General features: G+C 48.2%; 1 protein-coding gene across 5 annotated transcripts in view; it reads left to right on the plus strand.

Moving 5' to 3' along the window:
• Positions 1 to 19,765, plus strand: part of Ltbp2 (latent transforming growth factor beta binding protein 2) — a 96,246-nt gene that overhangs the window by 35,585 nt on the left and 40,896 nt on the right. For all 5 annotated transcript variants that reach the window (XM_035445299.1, XM_035445300.1, XM_035445301.1 and 2 more), the window contains 5 exons: positions 11,909 to 12,099; positions 13,139 to 13,309; positions 13,736 to 13,942; positions 14,585 to 14,871; positions 15,447 to 15,549. In XM_035445299.1, the coding sequence (XP_035301190.1) occupies positions 11,909 to 12,099; positions 13,139 to 13,309; positions 13,736 to 13,942; positions 14,585 to 14,871; positions 15,447 to 15,549 (959 nt within the window). The remainder of the gene's footprint in view (positions 1 to 11,908; positions 12,100 to 13,138; positions 13,310 to 13,735; positions 13,943 to 14,584; positions 14,872 to 15,446; positions 15,550 to 19,765) is intronic.

Genomic DNA, 19,765 nt, shown 5'->3' on the forward strand with positions numbered 1-19,765 from the left:
TCTTCTAGAGAGTCTGCATCCCTGGTTCAGCTCCAGGGTGGCCCTGCTGAGCCCAAAAGGAGACTGAAAGCTCTTGGAGGAAAATGGAATGCCTATTGTCTGAAAAATTTGTCACTTGGGTCCACTGGGTAGAAAGTGAAGGGCATTGCTGGGCACTGGGCAGCCCCTCTGGCTACCTTTTCTTCCCACCTCTGCCCCGAGGCACCCAGGAGTAAGCCTGGTTTCCAGGTTGCAGAAGAGAGCAGAGGTGGTCAGCATGCTGAGGGCTTTAACCATAAGACAGACTGCTTGCTTTAAAAACGCTGTGCAGTTAGCAGAGTAGAGGGATAAGTTTCTTCAGCATCTTTGGAGCGCCCTCCCCCCAAAAAAAGCTGAGGCAGCACCTGCTTCAGGGCTGTCTATGTGTTAGGGATGTGGTCTTAGTCAAGGGTTGGGTGTCCCCTTCCCCAACATTCCATGGGGCACACAGAATCATTACCTCCTTTTGGCACTTACGTACCTTTCTGGAAATGCTATGTTCTCCCACACACACACTGCTGGGGAAGCAAAGCAGGAGTGGTTCCGGCCAGGAAAGACCCCACAAACACACTTTGGTGCACCTCTAACCCGAATCTTGGCAGGGGCATCCCCTGGGGTCTGTGAGCCAGAACTATAGCCCTCTCAGACCTGGGTGTGGCCATGGAAAGAACTAGAGGCCCAGAGCCTCAGAGCAGGGAGTGTGACTCACGGGCAGCCAAGTTGGGCTGAGTAGGGCAGACCAGTGAGGCCATGCAGCAACAGGAGTGATCTTGAGACACCTGGGAGACACCTCTGGAGGATGGGCTCTTAGCCTTTCAGGATCGGTGACAGAAACGACAATGCCTGTGTACACCGTGCAACAACAGGTGTTGGTTCCTACCGAGGAACTGCCCACTGAGAAAAGTGCCCCTGTGTATCTATCATAGGTCCCTGGAGACATGGCAAGGGGCCATCTGATCCTGGTGTGGGTGAGGCCTGCCTGACCATCCAGGAGGGGACAGGATAGTGATCTGCCAGACTTGCCCTGTGGTCCTTTTGGGGACCCAGATCCTCTGGAAGCCAGAGGCACTAGGGAGGATCCAGAGCATGCTAACCTGCAAGGGACTGGTCCTGCAGTCACAAAGCAGAATATTGCAACCACCTCATCTCTGCTGCTTCCTCCTTGTCCCCTTCTCTGGCTGTCACCTCTGGTCATCTGCATAGCCTCTTCCCCTGATCTGCCTCTAAGCTAGGCCATGTTCTCTGCGCCCAGCCACACACACACCATGTTTGTCTTTATTCTCTCCTCTCCTCACCTTTCTCAACATGTTTACATGTCTGAGCATGTGAAAGTCTCAAGAAATACCATGAGCCACCAATACAGTTAGTCTGGAATTAGCTAGAAACATTTTTATTAGCAGAAACTAAGACAATCGCCTGTTTGTCTGTGGGGAAACACACACACACACACACACACACACACACACACACACACACACACGGGCCCATGGAAAGAGTGAACTGAACTATTGAGTGAAGCGTGACGATCTGTTGCCACATTTTTCCGTTAATATTGGTTTATTGCTTGTTCATTTGTACAGTCGTGCACTAGCAGACAAGTGGTAGCAGGCGCCAAAGGCTGGAGGATTTATGGAATGCAACTTAAAGCTGAGGCCACACTGTTCATTAGCAGAGTTTCCTCCTTAAGTCAGGAGGTGTTAGCAGAGTAGAGCCTGAGCTCAGCAGGGGCCTCTGGTTGACATCCTCTCCCCTGGTGAGATCAACTCCCTCCTCCTGCCCCCCAGGACACCCTTCCACTGTGGCTGCAGCACTGACTGGACTGAGTCTGGCCTCTTGGGTTTCTGGCTTGAGATTCAGCTTGAGGCACTAAACACATCGTATTGGAAGCAGAGCCCCGCTACCCATTTCTCTTGGGTTGCAATCTGGGCTCCTAGTCTGTAATCTCAGCCTATGACAGCCGGAGACCGGAGAATCAGAAGTTCAAGATCATCCTCAGCAGCACAGCAAATTCAAGGCCAGCTGGGATACAGGAGTCTCTGCTTCCAAAAACAGAACAACAAAAGGAAACCGGGCTCCCAAACATTTCCATCCCAGACACCCGTTCGTGCAAGCCTAGTTGGGAGTTTTTTACATCTCCACTTCTGAAACCTTCCTCTTGGTCCCATCCTTGGTCACTTGTAGCCCAGACCACACCAGAGCCTTCTGTCTGGCCTCCAGCCCTCCCCTCTCTTCTATTACCTCGAGACTAATGTTGGCTCCAGCTGAGCCTCCTGCCCTTTGCTAGGTGCTGGTCACTTTGCCCAGCTTCCAGAAGATCTGAAAGGGAAAGATCGTGCTTGTCATCCTTGGGACCCAGTACCCAACTAGTGACAGGCATGAATAAGTGCTTCTTAAAAATAAAAGATTTATTTGGTGTGTGTGTGTGTGTGTGTGTGTGTGTGTGTGTGTGTGTGTGTGTTTATGCACATGTCTGCAGGTGCCTAAGGAAGCCAGAAGGGTGTGGGATTCCCTGGAGCTGCAGTTACCTGTGGTTGTGAGTCACCTGGTATGTGTGTTGGGACCGAGCTCAAGTCCCCTGGAAGAGCAGGATGTACTTTTGATCACTGAGCCACCTCTCCAGCCCCATAAGAGCTTCCCGAATGCCTAAAGGAGGGTGTAAGAGGCCCCAGAATGTGGATCCAAACCTGTCTTGTATCTCTCTCAGCCTCAAGTGTTCTTGTCTGTAAAATGGCAGTAATAACAAAGGGGAGGGGACTCAGGATGAAGTGGACCTAGTTTAGGAACCTGGCTTCTGTGCATCACGCACTCTGCAACCTTCCAAAGCTGTTCGCCTAGTTTGTTTGTTTTCAATTATAAATAGGGATCATGTGTATAAATTGGGGACCAGGCTAGAGAGAGGCCTACTTGAGAGGATGCATATGATATGTATTATTGGTACAGAGCCTTGCACAGAATAAATTCTTCTTTAAACCTTTATACCAGGGAGCTAGAGAGATGGCTCAGGAATTAAAAGCACTGGCTGTTCTTCCTAAGGACCCAGGTTCAATTCCCAGCATCCACAGGGCAGCTCATAACTGTCTGTAACTCCAGTTCCAGGGGATCTGACATCCTAACACCAATGCACCTAAGTAAATAAATAAATAAACCAAAAAGCCTTCGTACCAGGTGACCTGAGCTCCCACTTCCTGCCCTTCCCACATAAGCAGCCACTATTATTGATTTCCCAGGGTTTCCTTCTAAGTCTGCTTTATGTATATTCACAACATGTGTCTGTATTTTCAGTATTTTTTTTTACAACTTTACATGCCCCTTACACCAGGAATCAGCAAACTTCTTCCATAAAAGGCCACATGGTAAATAATTTCAGCTTCTTGTGACATGTGGCTTCTGCAACTACTCAGCTGGGCTGCCGAAGAGCAAAACCAGCCATAGACAGTGCATGGCCCTGCTCCAGGGAGGCTTCAACTATGGAAACTTAACATTTGAATTTTATATCACTTTCTCATGTCAAGAAACAGTCTTTTAACTCTTTTTCCAGCCGTTAAAAAATGTAAAGACCATTGTTAGGTCACAGCCTGTATAAAAACAGCCAGGAGGTTGGATTTGGGCTGTGTGTTTCCACATTTCAGTATGTCTTGGAGAGTGTTCCTTCCTGATATGAAAGAGCTGTTAAGACACCTGGCTCGTCCTGCAGCCATCTCTAGTTTATCCGCTCCCCTACTGGAGGCCACTCTGTCGCTTCTATTCTGTACAAAATATTTTGCTAATTCAAAGCAGTGCTGCTCTGAAAAGCTTTTTATTTGTATCATTTTGGACATGAACACATGTTTTGGGACAGGTTCCTCAGAGGTGAAGAAGTGCGAAAAGGAAAGAGGGAAGCAGAGTGGGACAGCAAAGTCAGCTAACCAGGGACACGAGCCCAGGAAATCAAGCTTTGGGTTGGATGGGGTGTTCAAAATTGTCCTACCTTCAGAGAAATGGGCTGTGGCCTCCCATTGAGGACCAGTCATCAGCTGTGTAGTAAAGATGAGGAGACCCTCTCATGTAGTTCCCATTGGCCAAAAATGGTACTCAGAAGTCTCAGGTTTAAGTGACTGGCCACTACCCTTGCAGCTAAGGGGCAGCAGCAGCCCTCATAGGGTCAGGAAGGCAGCAGCACCGCCAAAGCAGGTTTATCCGCAGACCAGTCTCAGAGGTGGACAGCAGGCTCAAAGCCTTGCTGCCCTGTACTGAGAGCAGGCATGGCCCGGTTATTCTCTAATGGAACCGGCTCCTACCAGCAACAGCTGAGAGCCTGTTTCTGCTGTCTCAATAATACGTATGTTATTAAACTCTGGGAGTTTTGCTAGTCTGGTGGATTAAAACATGCTGTCATGGGGTTGTTTTCCATTTGTACATCTTCTACACAGAAAGGCTGAGCACTTAGGACTTCCTTCTCTGAGATTTTGTTTTGTTTTTCGAGACAGGGCTTCTCTGTGTAGCTTTGGAGCCTATCCTGGCACTCGCTCTGAAGACCAGGCTGGCCTCAAACTCACAGAGATCTGCCTGCCTCTGCCTCCCGAGTGCTGAGATTAAAGGCTTGCGCCACCAACGCCCAGCCCTCCTCTGAGCTTTTGTATTCAGTTTCTTTTGCAGCTTTTCTTTCAGAGCTGTGGGCCTGTCCTCTCTTTAAATGCTGTGATAATTTCTCTTTTGTCTGTGACATGATTGTACACACACACACACACACACACACACACACACACACACACACTTGCTCATCTGTCTTTTAACTTTGTTTAAAGTGGTTTGGGCCAAGAAGAGGTTTTTATCACCAAGTTGTTTGAGTGAGTGATAAATGGTGCTAAACACTTAGCATGATGCCTGTCACCTGCCAGGCACTAAACAGCCATTACCTCCTTTCCCCTTGTTGTCTCAGTTCTACAATTTTCACAAATGTGCTCATTAAAGATGAGTCCCACCTCCATGCGTTTCTTACATTATTTTTTCTAATCAGGAACTCAAGGCAGGAACCTGGGGGCAGGAACTGAAGAAGAGCCTGTAGGGAAATGCTGCTTACTGGCTTGCTATCTATGGCTTGCTCAGCCTGCCTTCTTAGACAACCTAGGACCCCAGGGGTGGCACCATCCATAGTGAGCCCGGCCCTCCCACACCAATCATTGATCAAGAAAATACCCCCACAGACATGCCTCCAGGCCAATCTGATGGAGGCATCCTCTCCATGGAGGTTTCCTCTCCCAGATGACTCCAGCTTGTGTAAGGTTGACAAAAAAAAACCAACCAGCAACATACACTATTATATTTTGTTCTTATGAGCCCTGTCATCATTCTTCCCCGCCACTGCCGTCCTGCAGTGTCTCCTGCAAGCGTGTGTCACTGTTGTGTTCCCACCCTCCCCATCCTTTGCACCTCTTCCTTTGCTCTCATGGTCTTTGCATGGTCACCACGTAAGTGTCTCTAAACCCCGAACCCTTACCCATCCTCATCCTCTCAGCACGAGTCTGAGTGTCACTCCCTAACCCGTGGGGCTTTCGGGGGGGCACTCTACTAAATGATGTCTTTTTGCACCCAAAACTCGGTGACTCTGTCATCATCACACTCCATCTTGGGTTCTAGACATTTCCATACATTTACCACACCTTTGCTGAGCCTTGATTGCCTTCTTTATAAAATGGAGTTTCTGAATAGGATTTAGTTTTATTAAAAGCAAATATACTGTCTGATGCATAATACATTGTCTAAGAATTAACTATATATAAACAATAATATATATATATATATATATTATATATATATATATATATATATATAGTTTGAAAGCATAGTTATACAAATTCAGGTACTATCATATCCACTGTTTACAGTTCCTTCCAGGCCAGCATGGAGAAGAAGTTTTTTGAGACATTTTTTAAAGAATTTTTTTGAGGCTTACTATGTAGCCTTGGCTTGCTTAAAAGTCACTGCCTCTGCCCCCCAAATTCTGGGATTCAAGGCGTGCACTATCATGCCCAATGAGAGCTTATTCTCACTGGGAGTATAGTACCCATGTTATTCTGCAACTTACTGTTCTCATTCTAAAGTAGCAAGGATAGGGCGAGGTACTTAAAGCACCTGGCTCAGTGCTGGGTACTTAGCAACAGCACCCAGAGCTGTTCTGTGTAACATGTGTGAGTACCACTATGCATATGAACTAGACAGAGTTGAGCTTCTAGAGAAGAGTTACATGGATGGGTGGACTGTGGGGCCCCTAGCCTGTGTCTCCACATCACTGAATTGGGGAGCAGAGTGTGGAGACACCCTGCATACTTAATTAAATGGCCTCATTATAAGCCTGCAGGTCCAAATTATCTGATTTGGGAACTTTTTTTCTCACTAAACCTGTTGAAAGAGTTCCAGGATTAGAAGTCAAAAGATTCTCTTGACAGATCCAGTGGCTCCCCCTGGTACCAGCCTGTGGCAGGCTTTCCATTGTCTGTGAAATAATAATAATATATATATATATATATTATATATATATATATATATATATATAAAGTGGTGAGATTTTCATAAAGTTAGGCCTATTCAAATATTGATTTGGGCACTGAAAGTCTTTTCTTTTTTATGGTTTTTCAAGACAGAGCTTCTCTGTGTAGCCTATCCTGGCACTCACTCTGTAGACCAGGCTAGCCTTGAACTCACAGAGATTCGCTTGCTCTGCCTCCTGAGTGCTGGGATTAAAGGTGTGTGCCACCACTGCCTGGCCTGAAAGTCTTTTCTTATATGAAGTTATGGCGGTAATGATCAGTATGCGTTTCTGTGTGTGTTAGCATCATATCTCTCCATGCTAGTTGATTTTGTTGTTGTTCAAAATGCATGACAGAGGCAACATATAGGAGGAATTATTTATTTCGCCTCACGGTTTCAGAGAACTCATCCTCGGTCATTGGTCTTCGAGTTTCTGGGTTGGTTGCTGGGCAGATGTTATGGCAGCAGGGGCTGTGTTGTAGCTTCTTTGTGGTGGAAAGAGAGCATAGAAAAGAGAGTCAAGGGAAAGAAGCCATGGCAAGCTATGCCCCCCCCCCCCGCCGGTTTACTTCCCCTGACTAGTCCCTGCCCCCACCTCTCATCACCTCCCATAGTGATGTCACTTTAGGAGCCCATGATTGGGTTACAGCACTCATGACCTAATATCTCTGGAGACACCCTCACAGGTACACCCAGAAGCGTGTCTCATCATTGATTTTCTAGGTGTTTTTAATCCAACCAGATGGACAATAAAGATTAACCATCCCTGGTTGCTGGAGAGATGGCTCAGTGGTTAAGAGAACTGGCTCCCCTTCCAGAGTCCAGAGTTCAGTTCCCAGCAACATATCAGTGGATGACAATGAATTGGGTTCAGAAGAGGTCCCTGATTGTTTTATATATATATATATATATATGTGTGTGTGTGTGTGTGTGTGTGTGTGTGTGTGTGTTTGTGTGTTTGTGCGTGTGTGTGTTACAACAGATTACACACTTGACTCTTTATGTATAAAGATGCTTAAACTTTTTCTCTGTCTTCTTTTAAATCGAGAGACATTTTAGGTGACTCGGTCACATTTTATCATTGGGGTGGCGCTGAGGGTGGGGATGCTATTTAAACTGTAGGTAACTCTTCTGTCCCTTTGTTCACACACTTTTCCCTCTTAGGAACACTCCCTTGTATTAGTAAAGTAATTGCATGGCCCCCATTCCCTCAGGCCTCTCCATGCATGGCCCCCCTATTCTCTCAGCCATCTCTGCAGCTCGGTGGAGTAGATATTCCTAACTCCACTGCTGCTGAGGATGATGGAGTTTGGAGGAGCTAAGCAATATGCTCAAGACTCCACGGCTGGAAGCAGGCCATATTGGTCCTTCTATACCAAACCCCTTCCTTTCTCCTCTAAGCATCCAGGTCCTCTCTATGACTAGGGCAGTCAGGCTTGCTCCCCCAGTGTTCTTCTCTGACAAGTAATTGGGCAGCCTCTTGGAAGCACTGGAAGGATTTTACTTTTGATGTAGCAGATTGTACTGACCTCCTGAGAAGAGTGGGCCTGACGTTTAGGTCTCAATTCTGGACCATTATCACCCTTAGAACTTCTGCATGGCTAATGGGCCCTTTTCTACTCCATCCCCCAAACTCTGGAAGGAAGAAGAGGCTTTGCTGCCGAAGGTTCTAGAAGGAGCAGCATTGAGGTTCCCAGGAGCCAAGGCCTATGCCATAGGGCCTGGGGCAGGGCCTTGATTAGATGAGGTAACCAGGCTTTGATGTTGTCCAAGTCTAGCTTCTGTCGGCAGAGTGCTCAGGGCTTGAGCACATGGAGCCAACCACTCTGGAGTAGGAGAAGGCGAGGGTCCCGGACCGAATCCTGTTAGGGACAGAATCCAATGAGGAGAAAAGAGGTAGGACCTAGCAAATGCCGAGCATCCCTAAGTCCTGGCTAACTCCCACTGGGGTCTGGGCTGGCACAGAACACGGGCTCTGGAGTCAGGGTGGCCCATCTGGAATTCCCAGTGTCCTGGTTTAGCTATTGTATACTGTTGGGTGAGTCTTTAGTCCCTCTCATAGGCCATGTTCACATGTCCTCTCGCCCACCATGGTCCAGATGTTGCTGTGTATACAGTGGCTCATGTCACTGTCAGAATGCTAGAGTATTTACAATAGAGGCCGTCCAATAACAAACATGTAGAAGATCTGTTCAAGTTTATGAGATAAACAATTCAAACGGTTGTCAAAGAACAAGCAATAAATACATCCGTGAACAAAATTTCAACCGCAGAAGTATTTTTAAGAAAAGGAGGGTTGCGGAAATGGCTCAGCTGTTAAGAGCACATACTATTATTACAGAGGACCCAAGTTCAGTTCCCAGCACCCACAGGCAGCTCACAATCACCTATAACTTCAGCCTCAATGGATAGGATGCCTCTGGTGTCAGCAGGCAACTGTACTCATATGGATACACCCATACGTAGCCACACACATATACACACAAACATAATTTTTGCTGTTGTGTATCCCTGGCTGTCCTGGAAATAGCTCTGTAGACCAGGCTGGCCTTGCATGAGATGAGCCACCACTGTCTGGCACAAAAAGAATTTTTAAATTAAAATTTTAGAAGGAGAGAAAAGCAACATTGAAGTGTCATTATTATGCTTATTTGATTAATGTATTACAAAATTTGACAATAAGATTGGGAGTAGCAGGTAGTGTATGCCTGTAATCCTAGGTCTCAAAAGGAAAACTACAATTATGAGGCTAGACTCAGCTGCATAGCTGACTCTCAACATTGATGGTGACAACATTAATTACTATATAGGCTACACTAGTGGGTATGTGCTCTGTGTTGTACATTTCTGTGCTTTATTAAGTCTTAAACCCACTTTAAAATTTTAACTGACACAAAAGAAACCCTTAAAATTATATATGTTAATGGAGTTCCATGTAATGTTGATACATGTATACAGTGTGACACTTACATGTGTGTTTTGATGTGACCCTTCAGAAAACAACACACCAAAACATATTAAAGCTGAAGATGTTTGTAATCTTTGATAAGCCTGAGGTACTGGGTTAATCCTAATGTCATAACTGTTTTCAAAATGTTTATTATTGAAAGCTTCTCAAGTAAATAAAGTGCAATGGCCAAATAAAAATAGTTATTAAAAACCTTGAGGGCTGGGGCCTGAAGAGATGGCTCAGTGGTTAAGAGCACTGCTGCTCTTCCAGAGGTCCTGAGTTCAATTCCCAGCACCCACATGGTGTCTCAAAACCATCTATAATGAGATCTGGTGCTCTCTTCTGGCCTGTAAGCAGACATGCAGGCAGAACACTATACATAATAAATAAATAATTTAAAAAAAAAAAAACCTTGAGGGCTGGGGAAATGGCTCACTTGCTGAAGGGTTTTCTACACATGTGAGAGAAGCTGAGTTCATTCACAAGCATCGTATAAAAAACAAACCCAGGTATGGGCGCACACACTTGTAGTCCAGTCCCAGGGAGGTGCAGATGGAGATCCCTGTCTCAGTCATCATCATTCCCATCTGCACTAGGAGATGGTATTTTGGGCTTCCTGGTGACCCATGCTGACACAACTGGTGAGCTCTATGTAACATGAATAATAAAAACCCAGAGACAGATATAGGGGTTCAAGCTGAAGATCAAAAAAGCAAAGCAGCCAGCCAGTAGCTCTTACCTCCACCAAGGCTGAATTGGAGATCCTGTCTTCCCTGTGACTGGAAACTGGAAACATGAGACCCTTTGCTTCTTCCTTATACATCTCTCTAGTGCCGAGATTAAAGGCGTGAGCTCTATTTCTCTTTTAAACGGATTCACTCTCCGGGTAGCCCTGGGTGCCCTTGAACTCACAGAGATCTATCTGCTTCTGTCTCGTGAGTCCCAGGATTAGAGTTATGTGCCATCACTGCCCAGCTTCCATAGCTAACTAGTGTGGCCTGCTTTGCCTCACTGATCCTTCAGGAAAGTTTTATTAAATCATAAATAATATATCACCACAGCTCTAGGTTCAGTGAGAGGACCTATCTCAAAAAGTAAAGCAGAAAGTAATTGAGGAAGATGCCCAGTGTCCAAACTCTGACCTCCACACACATTTGCACACATGTGCGTATGCCCATACACACATAAACACACACAAAAACATCAAAGATAGAATGAAACAAATGGAACAATGAACCCCCTAAATGAATATTTAAATGTTTTACATTTATTTATTTTTGTGGGGGCATGGTGTGCATGTGGAGACCGGAGGACAACTTCCAATAGTCTGTTCTCCCACCACGTGTGTTCCAGGGATCAAACTTAGGTGGCCAGGCTTCTCGGCGAGTGCCTTTGCCTACTGAGCAGTCTCATTGGCCCCAAAAGAATATTTTAACAGGAGAAAGTATATCATCCGTGTGAGACTTTCCACAGTGTCAAACAACAATCTAAAAATGCAATAGGAGTATGTCTCTGAGTGGTGATTCCTATTAGCAGCCACAGGGTAGGGAAAATGAAGAATCTGGGGGGAAATGTGTAATTAATTGTATAAAGTGGGCATAATGTTAAGTTAAAAATTTAAATTGTATTTACAGCCGAGGATAATCTTGTAAAACCATATTTGTGAGCAAAGGTTGAAACATAGGCAAAAGTATCTTCCCTGTTGGGATGGGAGATGATGAATTCTTTTTTCTCTTTGGATATGGTTGTTGTGTTATTTTTGTATTAATTAATTGGGAGATAGATCCTAGGCTCTGCCCATGAATGATCTATGTGTGTATATTTGTTGTTAACCCATTCCACATTATAATTTACATAGCGTGTTACATGGAGAAGCAGCAGGGCTGGGTGTGGATGGGGCATACCTGCAATCCCGGCTGGGGAAGCTGAGGCAAGAGGATGGTGAATTTGAGGCCAGCCTGGACCAAGCTTCAAGATAAAAGATGTTAAATAGGGCAGGGGATGTAGCGGTGGTAGAGTGCTTGCCTAGCGTGTGTATGTCCCTGGGATTTGTCCCCAGTACTGGGGATAAAAATAGCAGGGTTTGGGCACACACCATGGTTTCAGTGCTGGGCTGGCCCCTGAGTGGGCTGTCAAAGACTCCCAGAATGTCGGAGCTACACAGGAAAGTCTGCTGTAGTCAAAGGTCCTGAGGCTGGGTTTCCTAAACACTCCAGTAGGGGTAGGTCCTCCCTCTTAGAAGACTGGCCACCCTTGGTCCTTTTATCTAGGCACTTACACACCCAGGAGTCAGCTGTGTATGGGTGGGGAGAAGGCATTTTAATGGACAGAATTCTTTTAGAGCAAGTGAGGGGTGGAGGGCAGCTAGATGACAGAGGGCCGAGAGATGCGGCTCCTGGGATGCAAACCCCCAGGTCATGGTCATCTCCACAGGACCCTGAATGGCCTCAGCCAGACCCGCCCCTTGCAGCAGCTCACAGGGCTGTCCAGGACTGTTCGCCGTTATCCAGCCACTGGTGCCAATGGCCAGCTGACGTCCAATGCTTTGCCTTCGGGACCAGGACTGGAGCTGAGAGATGGCACCCAGCCAGGATCCCATGTGAACCATCTCTCGCCCCCTTGGGGTAAGATTATCCTGCATCTGGACCTAGGAGAGCAGAGCATCTAAATCCGAGCCATTCTTGCCCCGCCTCTGCTCCCCCGCCCACTCTCGGAGGACAGAGATGTCACCTTGTCCTTCACCTTTTCAGCCAGCCAACAAACAGTATTGGTGCACTCGCTTTGTGCCAAGTTCCAAAGTGTCAAACTAATCCATCTGGGCCCTAGGACTTTGACAGTGGCTGCCATCTCCTGCTCTGTCGCCTCTGCCTGCCTTTGCTTGTTCCATACCCAGCTGTGGGCCTCAATTCTCTGACTCAGGCACTTCCGCTTTATCCTTTCTGCAAACTCCAATCCTGGACCAGTGCAGTCAGCTGCTTCTAGGAAAGCCCCAGCGTTTCTGGACGCATAACACCATACAACTGCCATTGACTGCAGCCCTCACTTCCGCCTTGATGTTTTGCTGGCTTCCCCACACCCTGCTAAATGAAGCTGGTAACCAGACCTCCCCCACCCCAAACCTGATTCTAGCCATTCCTTGGGCCTTAACTTCCTCTATTTCCCCTGGGAAACCCCTTCTCTGCCAGCCAGAGCTGTTTCCACTCTCTGCCCTTGTGCTCAAAGCCTAGGCCTGCACCTTTTGGCCGTGTAACGAAGGGCACCCTAGATATCTTTCCACCTCAGTCCAACTGTAAAATGAAATATTCAAGCTGGGCCGTGGGGGTGCATACCTTTAATCTACAAAGCAAGTGCCAGGACAGGCTCCAAAGCTACACAGAGAAACCCTGTCTCGAAAACAAACAAAACCAACAACAAAAAGGAAATATTCAGTTAGATATATGAGATTTGCCAGTGCAGTTTTGAATGGCTCCTCTTGCAGCAGTACATATCAGTGTACACAAAGCATGGGCTTAAGGGGACATGTCTGAGCACTTCTTGAAACCCTCACCCTACCTTGACCGCATACCTGGTGTCCAGGTCTTAGCAGGTGCTGGAGGACATACCTCTCAGTCTAAGGGCTTTTTGTACCAGGCTCTGTCCAGGACCCAAGCCCTCTCTCTGCAGGGCTAAACCTCACCGAGAAAATCAAGAAGATCAAGGTCGTCTTCACTCCCACCATCTGCAAGCAGACCTGTGCCCGTGGACGCTGTGCCAACAGCTGTGAGAAGGGCGATACCACCACCCTGTACAGCCAGGGTGGCCATGGGCATGACCCCAAGTCTGGCTTCCGGATCTGTGAGTCCCCTCCCCACACATGAGCTTGGTGTGGTGGTGGTGGTGGGGCTGCCTCTCAGGGAATCCTTGTCGTGGAGCTTCTTGCTGTAGCTTGGTCAGTTGTTATAGGTCACAGTAGAGAGTGAGTCTTATCCTAGCTCTGTCCCAGCCTGGCTGTGTGACTCCAGGCAACTCACATAACCTTTCTGAGTCCAAGTTGCTTTGATAGAGAGGAACCATGCCCCTGCCTGTGCTCTAGGTTACTGTGGTGGGCAGGAGAGACACAAGGAGGCTTCTCTAAAAGGATGGCTATCTGCTCATCTTTACTCCAGGGCTTCGAGGAAGGGCCCTGTATTTCAAGGGGCTCTACACCCTCCAAGTCCCCCACATCTCTGCTTGCTTGATACCAACTGGAGGTCAGCTGCCAATCACTGAGTGTTGTTGTAGATTTCTGCCAGATCCCCTGCCTGAACGGAGGGCGCTGCATTGGCCGGGATGAGTGCTGGTGTCCAGCCAACTCCACGGGGAAGTTCTGCCATCTGCCTGTCCCACAGCCAGACAGGGAGCCTCCAAGGAGAGGCTCCCACCACAGATCCCTGCTGGAAGGACCCTTGAAGCAATCCACCTTCATGCTGCCTCTCTCTAACCAGCTCGGTGAGTGCCAGCAATTTGGGGCAGCCAGCCTGTCTGTGAGAATGTTGGGTTGGGACAGGTCTCCATGTCATTCCATTGGAGTTCCTCCGTGTGTGTGTGTGTGTGTGTGTGTGTGTGTGTGTGTGTGTGTGTGTGTGTGTGTGTCCCCTTAACCTGTTCTGGGGAAGACAACACAGCTTATGGAGCTCCCCCTACACTCCACCCCTAGCCTGGGCAGTTGAGGGGGAATGGGTAGGGGTAGAATTCAACATGCATTTTATTTCCCTGCCTTCAGTTAATAGGTGACAAATTAAAGGTACAAACAGGATTCTATAGGAGTTGGGATGGGGCTCCTGAGCCCAGAGTGCCTATGAAGGCTGTGTGGTGGGATGACCCTCAGGAATGTGGTTGGACGGCACACAGGGCTGCTTACGGCCCGCAGAGGAAGTAGAATCAGAAAGAACTGCATAGCTTTCAGTGCAGAGCCTTCCATGGAGGAGTTACCACTTCCTCCTGTCTGAGGGGTGGGGGCGGGCATTGTTCTAGTTCCACTTAACAGGCAAAGAAATGGAAGGGGGCTTTTTGAGAGACACCCAGTCTGGAGCCTGCCCGATCTAGGGTGAAAAATGAGGTAGGAGCCGGTTTCTTGGCCCTTCTGCCTAGCTTCTGTGAACCCCTCGTTGGTGAAGGTGCATATCCACCACCCGCCTGAGGCCTCTGTGCAGATCCACCAGGTGGCGCGGGTCCGGGGTGAGGTGGGCCCAGGGCTGGATGAAAACAGTGTGGAGACCCGAGCCTCTCACCGGCCCCCTGCTGGCCCGAGCCACAGCCACTGGGCCAGCAACCGCATACCTGCTCAGGATGGAGAGGCCCCCCGGCCACCACCCCCAGTGCTGTCCCGGCATCAGGGACTTCTAGGCCGATGTTACATGAGCACAGTGAATGGACAGGTGAGAACAAAGCTTCTGCCTCAGCTCTTCGGGTGTCTAGGGCGCTATGGCCCCCAGTCTATGGTTCTCTCTTTCTTCCTTGTTCTTGTGGAACATGTTTCCATTTCCCATATGGGCAACTGCACAGCACAAAAGGACCTGAGTGGGTTGGGGGTGTAATTCAGCTGGTAGGGTGCTTGCCTCATATGCAGAAGGTCCCCCCCAGTTTGATCCCTAGCGCTACATAAACCAGGCATGGTGGTGTAGCCCTGTAATCCCACCACTTAGGAGTTAGAGTCAAGAAGGTCAAAAACTTAAGCTACATAGTGAATTCAAGGCCAGCCTAAGCTACAGAGACTCTGTCTAAAAGGGGGGTGGTGCTGACTGTGGAGAGGCCAGTGCAGTGCCTGTCAGCACCAGGCACGCAGAAGGTGACCATGGAAGCACCCTTGTAGAAAAGTCATCACTAGTACCTGCAGTCTAAGGCAATGTAGAGTTTGGACTCAGAAAAATACTGGCTTTCTGTGAGTTGAGCCTCGGACCCCTGGTGCACGGATAGCAGGTGTCACAGGTGTTGTCTATGGTCTCTTCTCCAGTGTGCTAACCCCCTGGTGGAGCTGACTTCTCAGGAAGACTGCTGTGGCAGTGTGGGGACCTTCTGGGGGGTGAACTCATGTGCTCCATGCCCACCCAGACCAGGTGAGTACTGGTGTCAAGATGGAGGGGTAGGGGGAAGCACTCTATTCCCAGCCACCTCTCACCACCAAGGGTTCCCGAGGCCAGGCAATGCTTCCAGATGTGCCTTGAGGAGCCAGCTTAGCCCCTCTGCCCAGGTCTCTGCTCAGTCTGATAGGCTATGTGGGGATCCCACTTCTGTAGTGTACTCTAGGGATTCCAGCCAGTGATGGACCCCTCCCACCCTCTGACATATACCCGTGCTTACGCCCCAGGAACCTAGAATGTCTCCTTTCTCTGAGGGTCTTAGGTCTCCTCCTCCCCTCCTGGATCAAAGTTAAGTGCCTGCCTGACGATGCCCTCAACATTGGGGTGTGAGAGCCCCAGTCCCTTGTCCCCTTTTGTATGACTGGGTAAACCCCAACACACATTCAATCATTCATTTGTTCACTCAGCAGACATGGGCTGGATGCCTCTTATGTGCCAGGCACTGAGGATCATTGAGCAAAATGCCATTCACACTGCTTTCAGAGGTCTTAGTCTGACGTCTGGGAGGGTTGACCAGGTGCCTGTGCCTGAGTATGGTTGCTGCCTGCTCAGCCTGTCTCCCCACCCCCACCGCCCAGGCCTGGACTTGGCATGTATTCTTGCCTGTCAATAGTCAGCTCGGTGAGCTGGTTTTGTGGGGGGCCTGGATCACAGCCCAAAGGTGGGAGGAGCATGGCTGTTCCCAGCCTCAGACTCAACAGTACAACGATGACTACATTTTCCACATTAAGAGCAAGTGCAGATGCTTTCACAGTATAGTGTGTTTCTGTGAAGCAGCGAAAGGTGGCATTCAGCTCAAAGGCTTTAGCATCCAGCATGTGTAGTCTGTGTTCTGCTTGCTTACCTCTCTCTGCCCTGGTGTGGCTGCTCTTGGCCACTAAGTCCGAGTATTGGGCGAAAGCCTGGAGATTTGGATGAACCACAAGACTCCTGGTCCTTTTCTGAGAGAATGTCTCTCACCTTTATTGTAGAGGAGTCTTATATACAAACTTACAAAAACCCCAGGTCAAAGGGTTCATAACAGGATATTGATCCCAGTGGGGTGAGGTCAGGAAAACAGGAGGTACCTGTGGTTATGCTGGAAAACAACTCTTAGAGACCCCATGGGAGCTGGGTCCCCTCTCCTGTGCAGTCTGGCACTGAAGGGGAATAGTGTCAGCCTTACAGGGTTGCTATGATGAGTACATGAGAAGGACTACACAGTACATGTTATAGATGGCCCTTCACATCTGCAATTCTGTAACTGCAGATTCAACCAATATTGAGTCAAAAATATTGAAAGACAAGGCCAGTGAGATAGCATAGCAGGTAAAGGCACCTGCCACCAAGCCTCACAACTTGAGTTCAATCCCTGGGACCCACATAGTGGAAGGAAGAGCTGACATCACGAATTGTCCAATGACCTACACATACACGTACACGTACACACAAAATAAATAAAAACATAACTGATTTTTAAAAATATTTGAAGGACAATCCAAGTTCCAAAAGTAAAACTTGAATCTGCTTCTCCTGAAGCCTGATGCTGAACCCACACAAAATGGAATAATTGCTATGCGATCATGTCCTTTCGTAGCCTTCCACCCTACTGGGATCCCGTGTCTACAGCAGTCACGTGAGCCTTGTTCCCCTCACACCTTGTTTACTATATAGTTGGCTCTCTACTGAACACACACCAGACTTTTTTCTTATCCTATTCCCTAAAAACTACACAGCACCAATTTACGAATAATTTATAATGCATAAACTATTATAATCAATCTCCACGTGACCTAAAGTTACATGAGGGTATATGCTGGGCTATATACTATGCCGTTTTGTATAAGAGACATGAGCGACCACAGATTTTTGATATCTGTGGGGTGTTCTGGAGCCAATCTCTCATGGATACTGAGGGAGGCTGAGTGTTGATGATGGTGATGATGATGGTGATGGTGATGTCTCCTCAAGAAAGGGAGAAGCGACAAACTGACCCTGGGAAGACTCATGTCAGTCTACTCAGGGACTCCCCAAGACGCCAGGGACATTTGGGGTGCAGGTTCCACTTTTCTTCTTTTCTTGATTTCCCTCCTCAAGCCAATTCTTGGGACTTCCATATCCCACATTTGATTTAGCCCTCAAGTGTTATCACTGATGAAGACACATTTGGTGTGAAGGTGCCGAGTGACCATGGAGAATGGGGTAGAAGCAATGCCTCCCCTCTCCAAGCTTATAGCCTCATGGGCTGTAGGTTGTCTTTAGAAATAGCCTAGTGCAGCATCTGGGTCAATGCTGAGTGCTGTGGGGACAGACAGTGCAACCAGGCTACTCATGGGCCCTGGGGCACATTGTACTAATTAGGAAAGGGGACCCTTCCTAATTAGAATTAGACCAGAGCCATCTTCATTCTATGGTGTCAGTGACTCCATTGGATGCAGAGCTTTTCTGCTGTATACAGCTTGCCTGTTTGAGGGGTCGGGAGCTCTGGCTGAAGCTGCTGAGTCAGGGAAAGCTTCTTAGAGGAGGTAACATACAGGGTGACTAGAGGGAGGACAGTCAAAGGGGTGGGGTTCAGACTTCAAGCTGAAGATCAGAAAAGCAAAACAGCTGATCACTAGCTCTCTGATAGGCTCAGGGGACACCTAGGGCCCTGTGGGTTCTTGAGGTCAGTCTCTCTTCTGACAGTGAAGTTGGTGTATGAGACCTGTCAGGTGATATTAGTGGATTGATTGTGTGTGTGTGCTCGCACGAGTTCTTGAAAAGGCATGCATGTATGTAAAGGTCAGCGGACAACTTATGGTTCTCTGCTTCCACCTTGTAGATTCCAGATATTGAACTCAGGTCATTGGGTTTGTTGAGCCATCTCTTTGGGCTCCAGACTACTGGTTGTGGGATTTAAACAGGAGAATAGGACCCTGATGGTTCAGGACGCAGAGATGCAGGCTGTGGGGACTGCTCTGGTCAGTGAGCCATCCTTGACAGGCTCCTCTTAGCAGGGCCTGGTGTGCACAGTGACCATAATACAAGTTCTGAAAGACTTCCTCACTTGGAAGGTGGAAGTCAGTGAGAAGGCCAACATTGGCATTTTGGGGGCTGTTTGCCTGCCTACCTGTCCCACTCACAGTCTGGACTGTGAGATTAGCCCAATGGTTGACCAAGGACCTGGATCTTAGTAGAGCTAGCCATCTTTGACCAGTCAGGGCCTGGCCCTCAGCCTCAGTGGGAATGGAGAAGATCTCTGGATCTGTTTACTACACGTATGTGATGGTGCAAAGCACAGACTGAGCCTCCATATGCACACTTAAAACTCAGCTCTTCCCCTCCGTCTCTCAGGTGGTGCCCCAACTTTCTTCCCCCAAGTGTTTGGCACAGCTCAGCAAGCTGGGCAGCAGGGTACAGACCCTGGAAGGGCAAGCATTCCAGCATACTGAGCAAGAAATAACAAAGACCAGGGCAACATAAACATTTCAAACCCATGAAAGTGCAGCCGTGCACTGTACGGGGAAGAGGGCAAGACATTGAGGAACCTTGTTTGTGTTGACAGTTTGCCAAGACATCGAGCTCCACACCTTACCCCAGGGCTGGCAGGGGTGTTTCTTTAAGTGGCATGACAAGCAAGCTACTGTGCAAGCACTGGAGGACAAAAGAAACCGCTGAATGAGTTGGGGGGATGCTTGGCAAGAAAAGCAGAACTTCTGGATTCTAGAACATTCTTTTCCTTAGTGGCTTTACTTTTATTTCTCCTCTGATAAAATGGGACTGTGTCTCTTAGGGAAATCCTTGTCTTCCCCAAAATAATCAAGTCACAGTTGGAGCAAGAGAATGGGCAGCCTAGGACCCACATGGTTCCATGGCTTCCCCAGGTCATACTGGTCTTTCAAGACTCTGTGGATGACTCTTGAAGATAGTCCCTGTAGAATGCTACTATTTCTCTGTCTCTGTCTCTGTCTCTGTCTCTGTCTCTGTCTCTGTCTCTTCCCTCTCTCTCCCTCCCTCCCTCTCTCTCCCTCCCTCTCCCCCCCTAAAGGATTTATTTATTTATTATGTATACAGTGCTCTGCCTGCATGTATACCTGCAGGCCAGAAAAGGGCGCCAGATCTCATTACAGAGGTTGTGAGCCACCCTGTGGTTGCTGGGAAATGAACTCAGGACCTCTGGGAGAGCAACTAATGCTCTTAACGGCTGAGCCATCTCTCTAGCCCCGAATGCTAT

Source organism: Cricetulus griseus, chromosome 5, assembly GCF_003668045.3.
Source record: "Cricetulus griseus strain 17A/GY chromosome 5, alternate assembly CriGri-PICRH-1.0, whole genome shotgun sequence".
NCBI classification, from domain to species: Eukaryota; Metazoa; Chordata; class Mammalia; order Rodentia; family Cricetidae; genus Cricetulus; species Cricetulus griseus.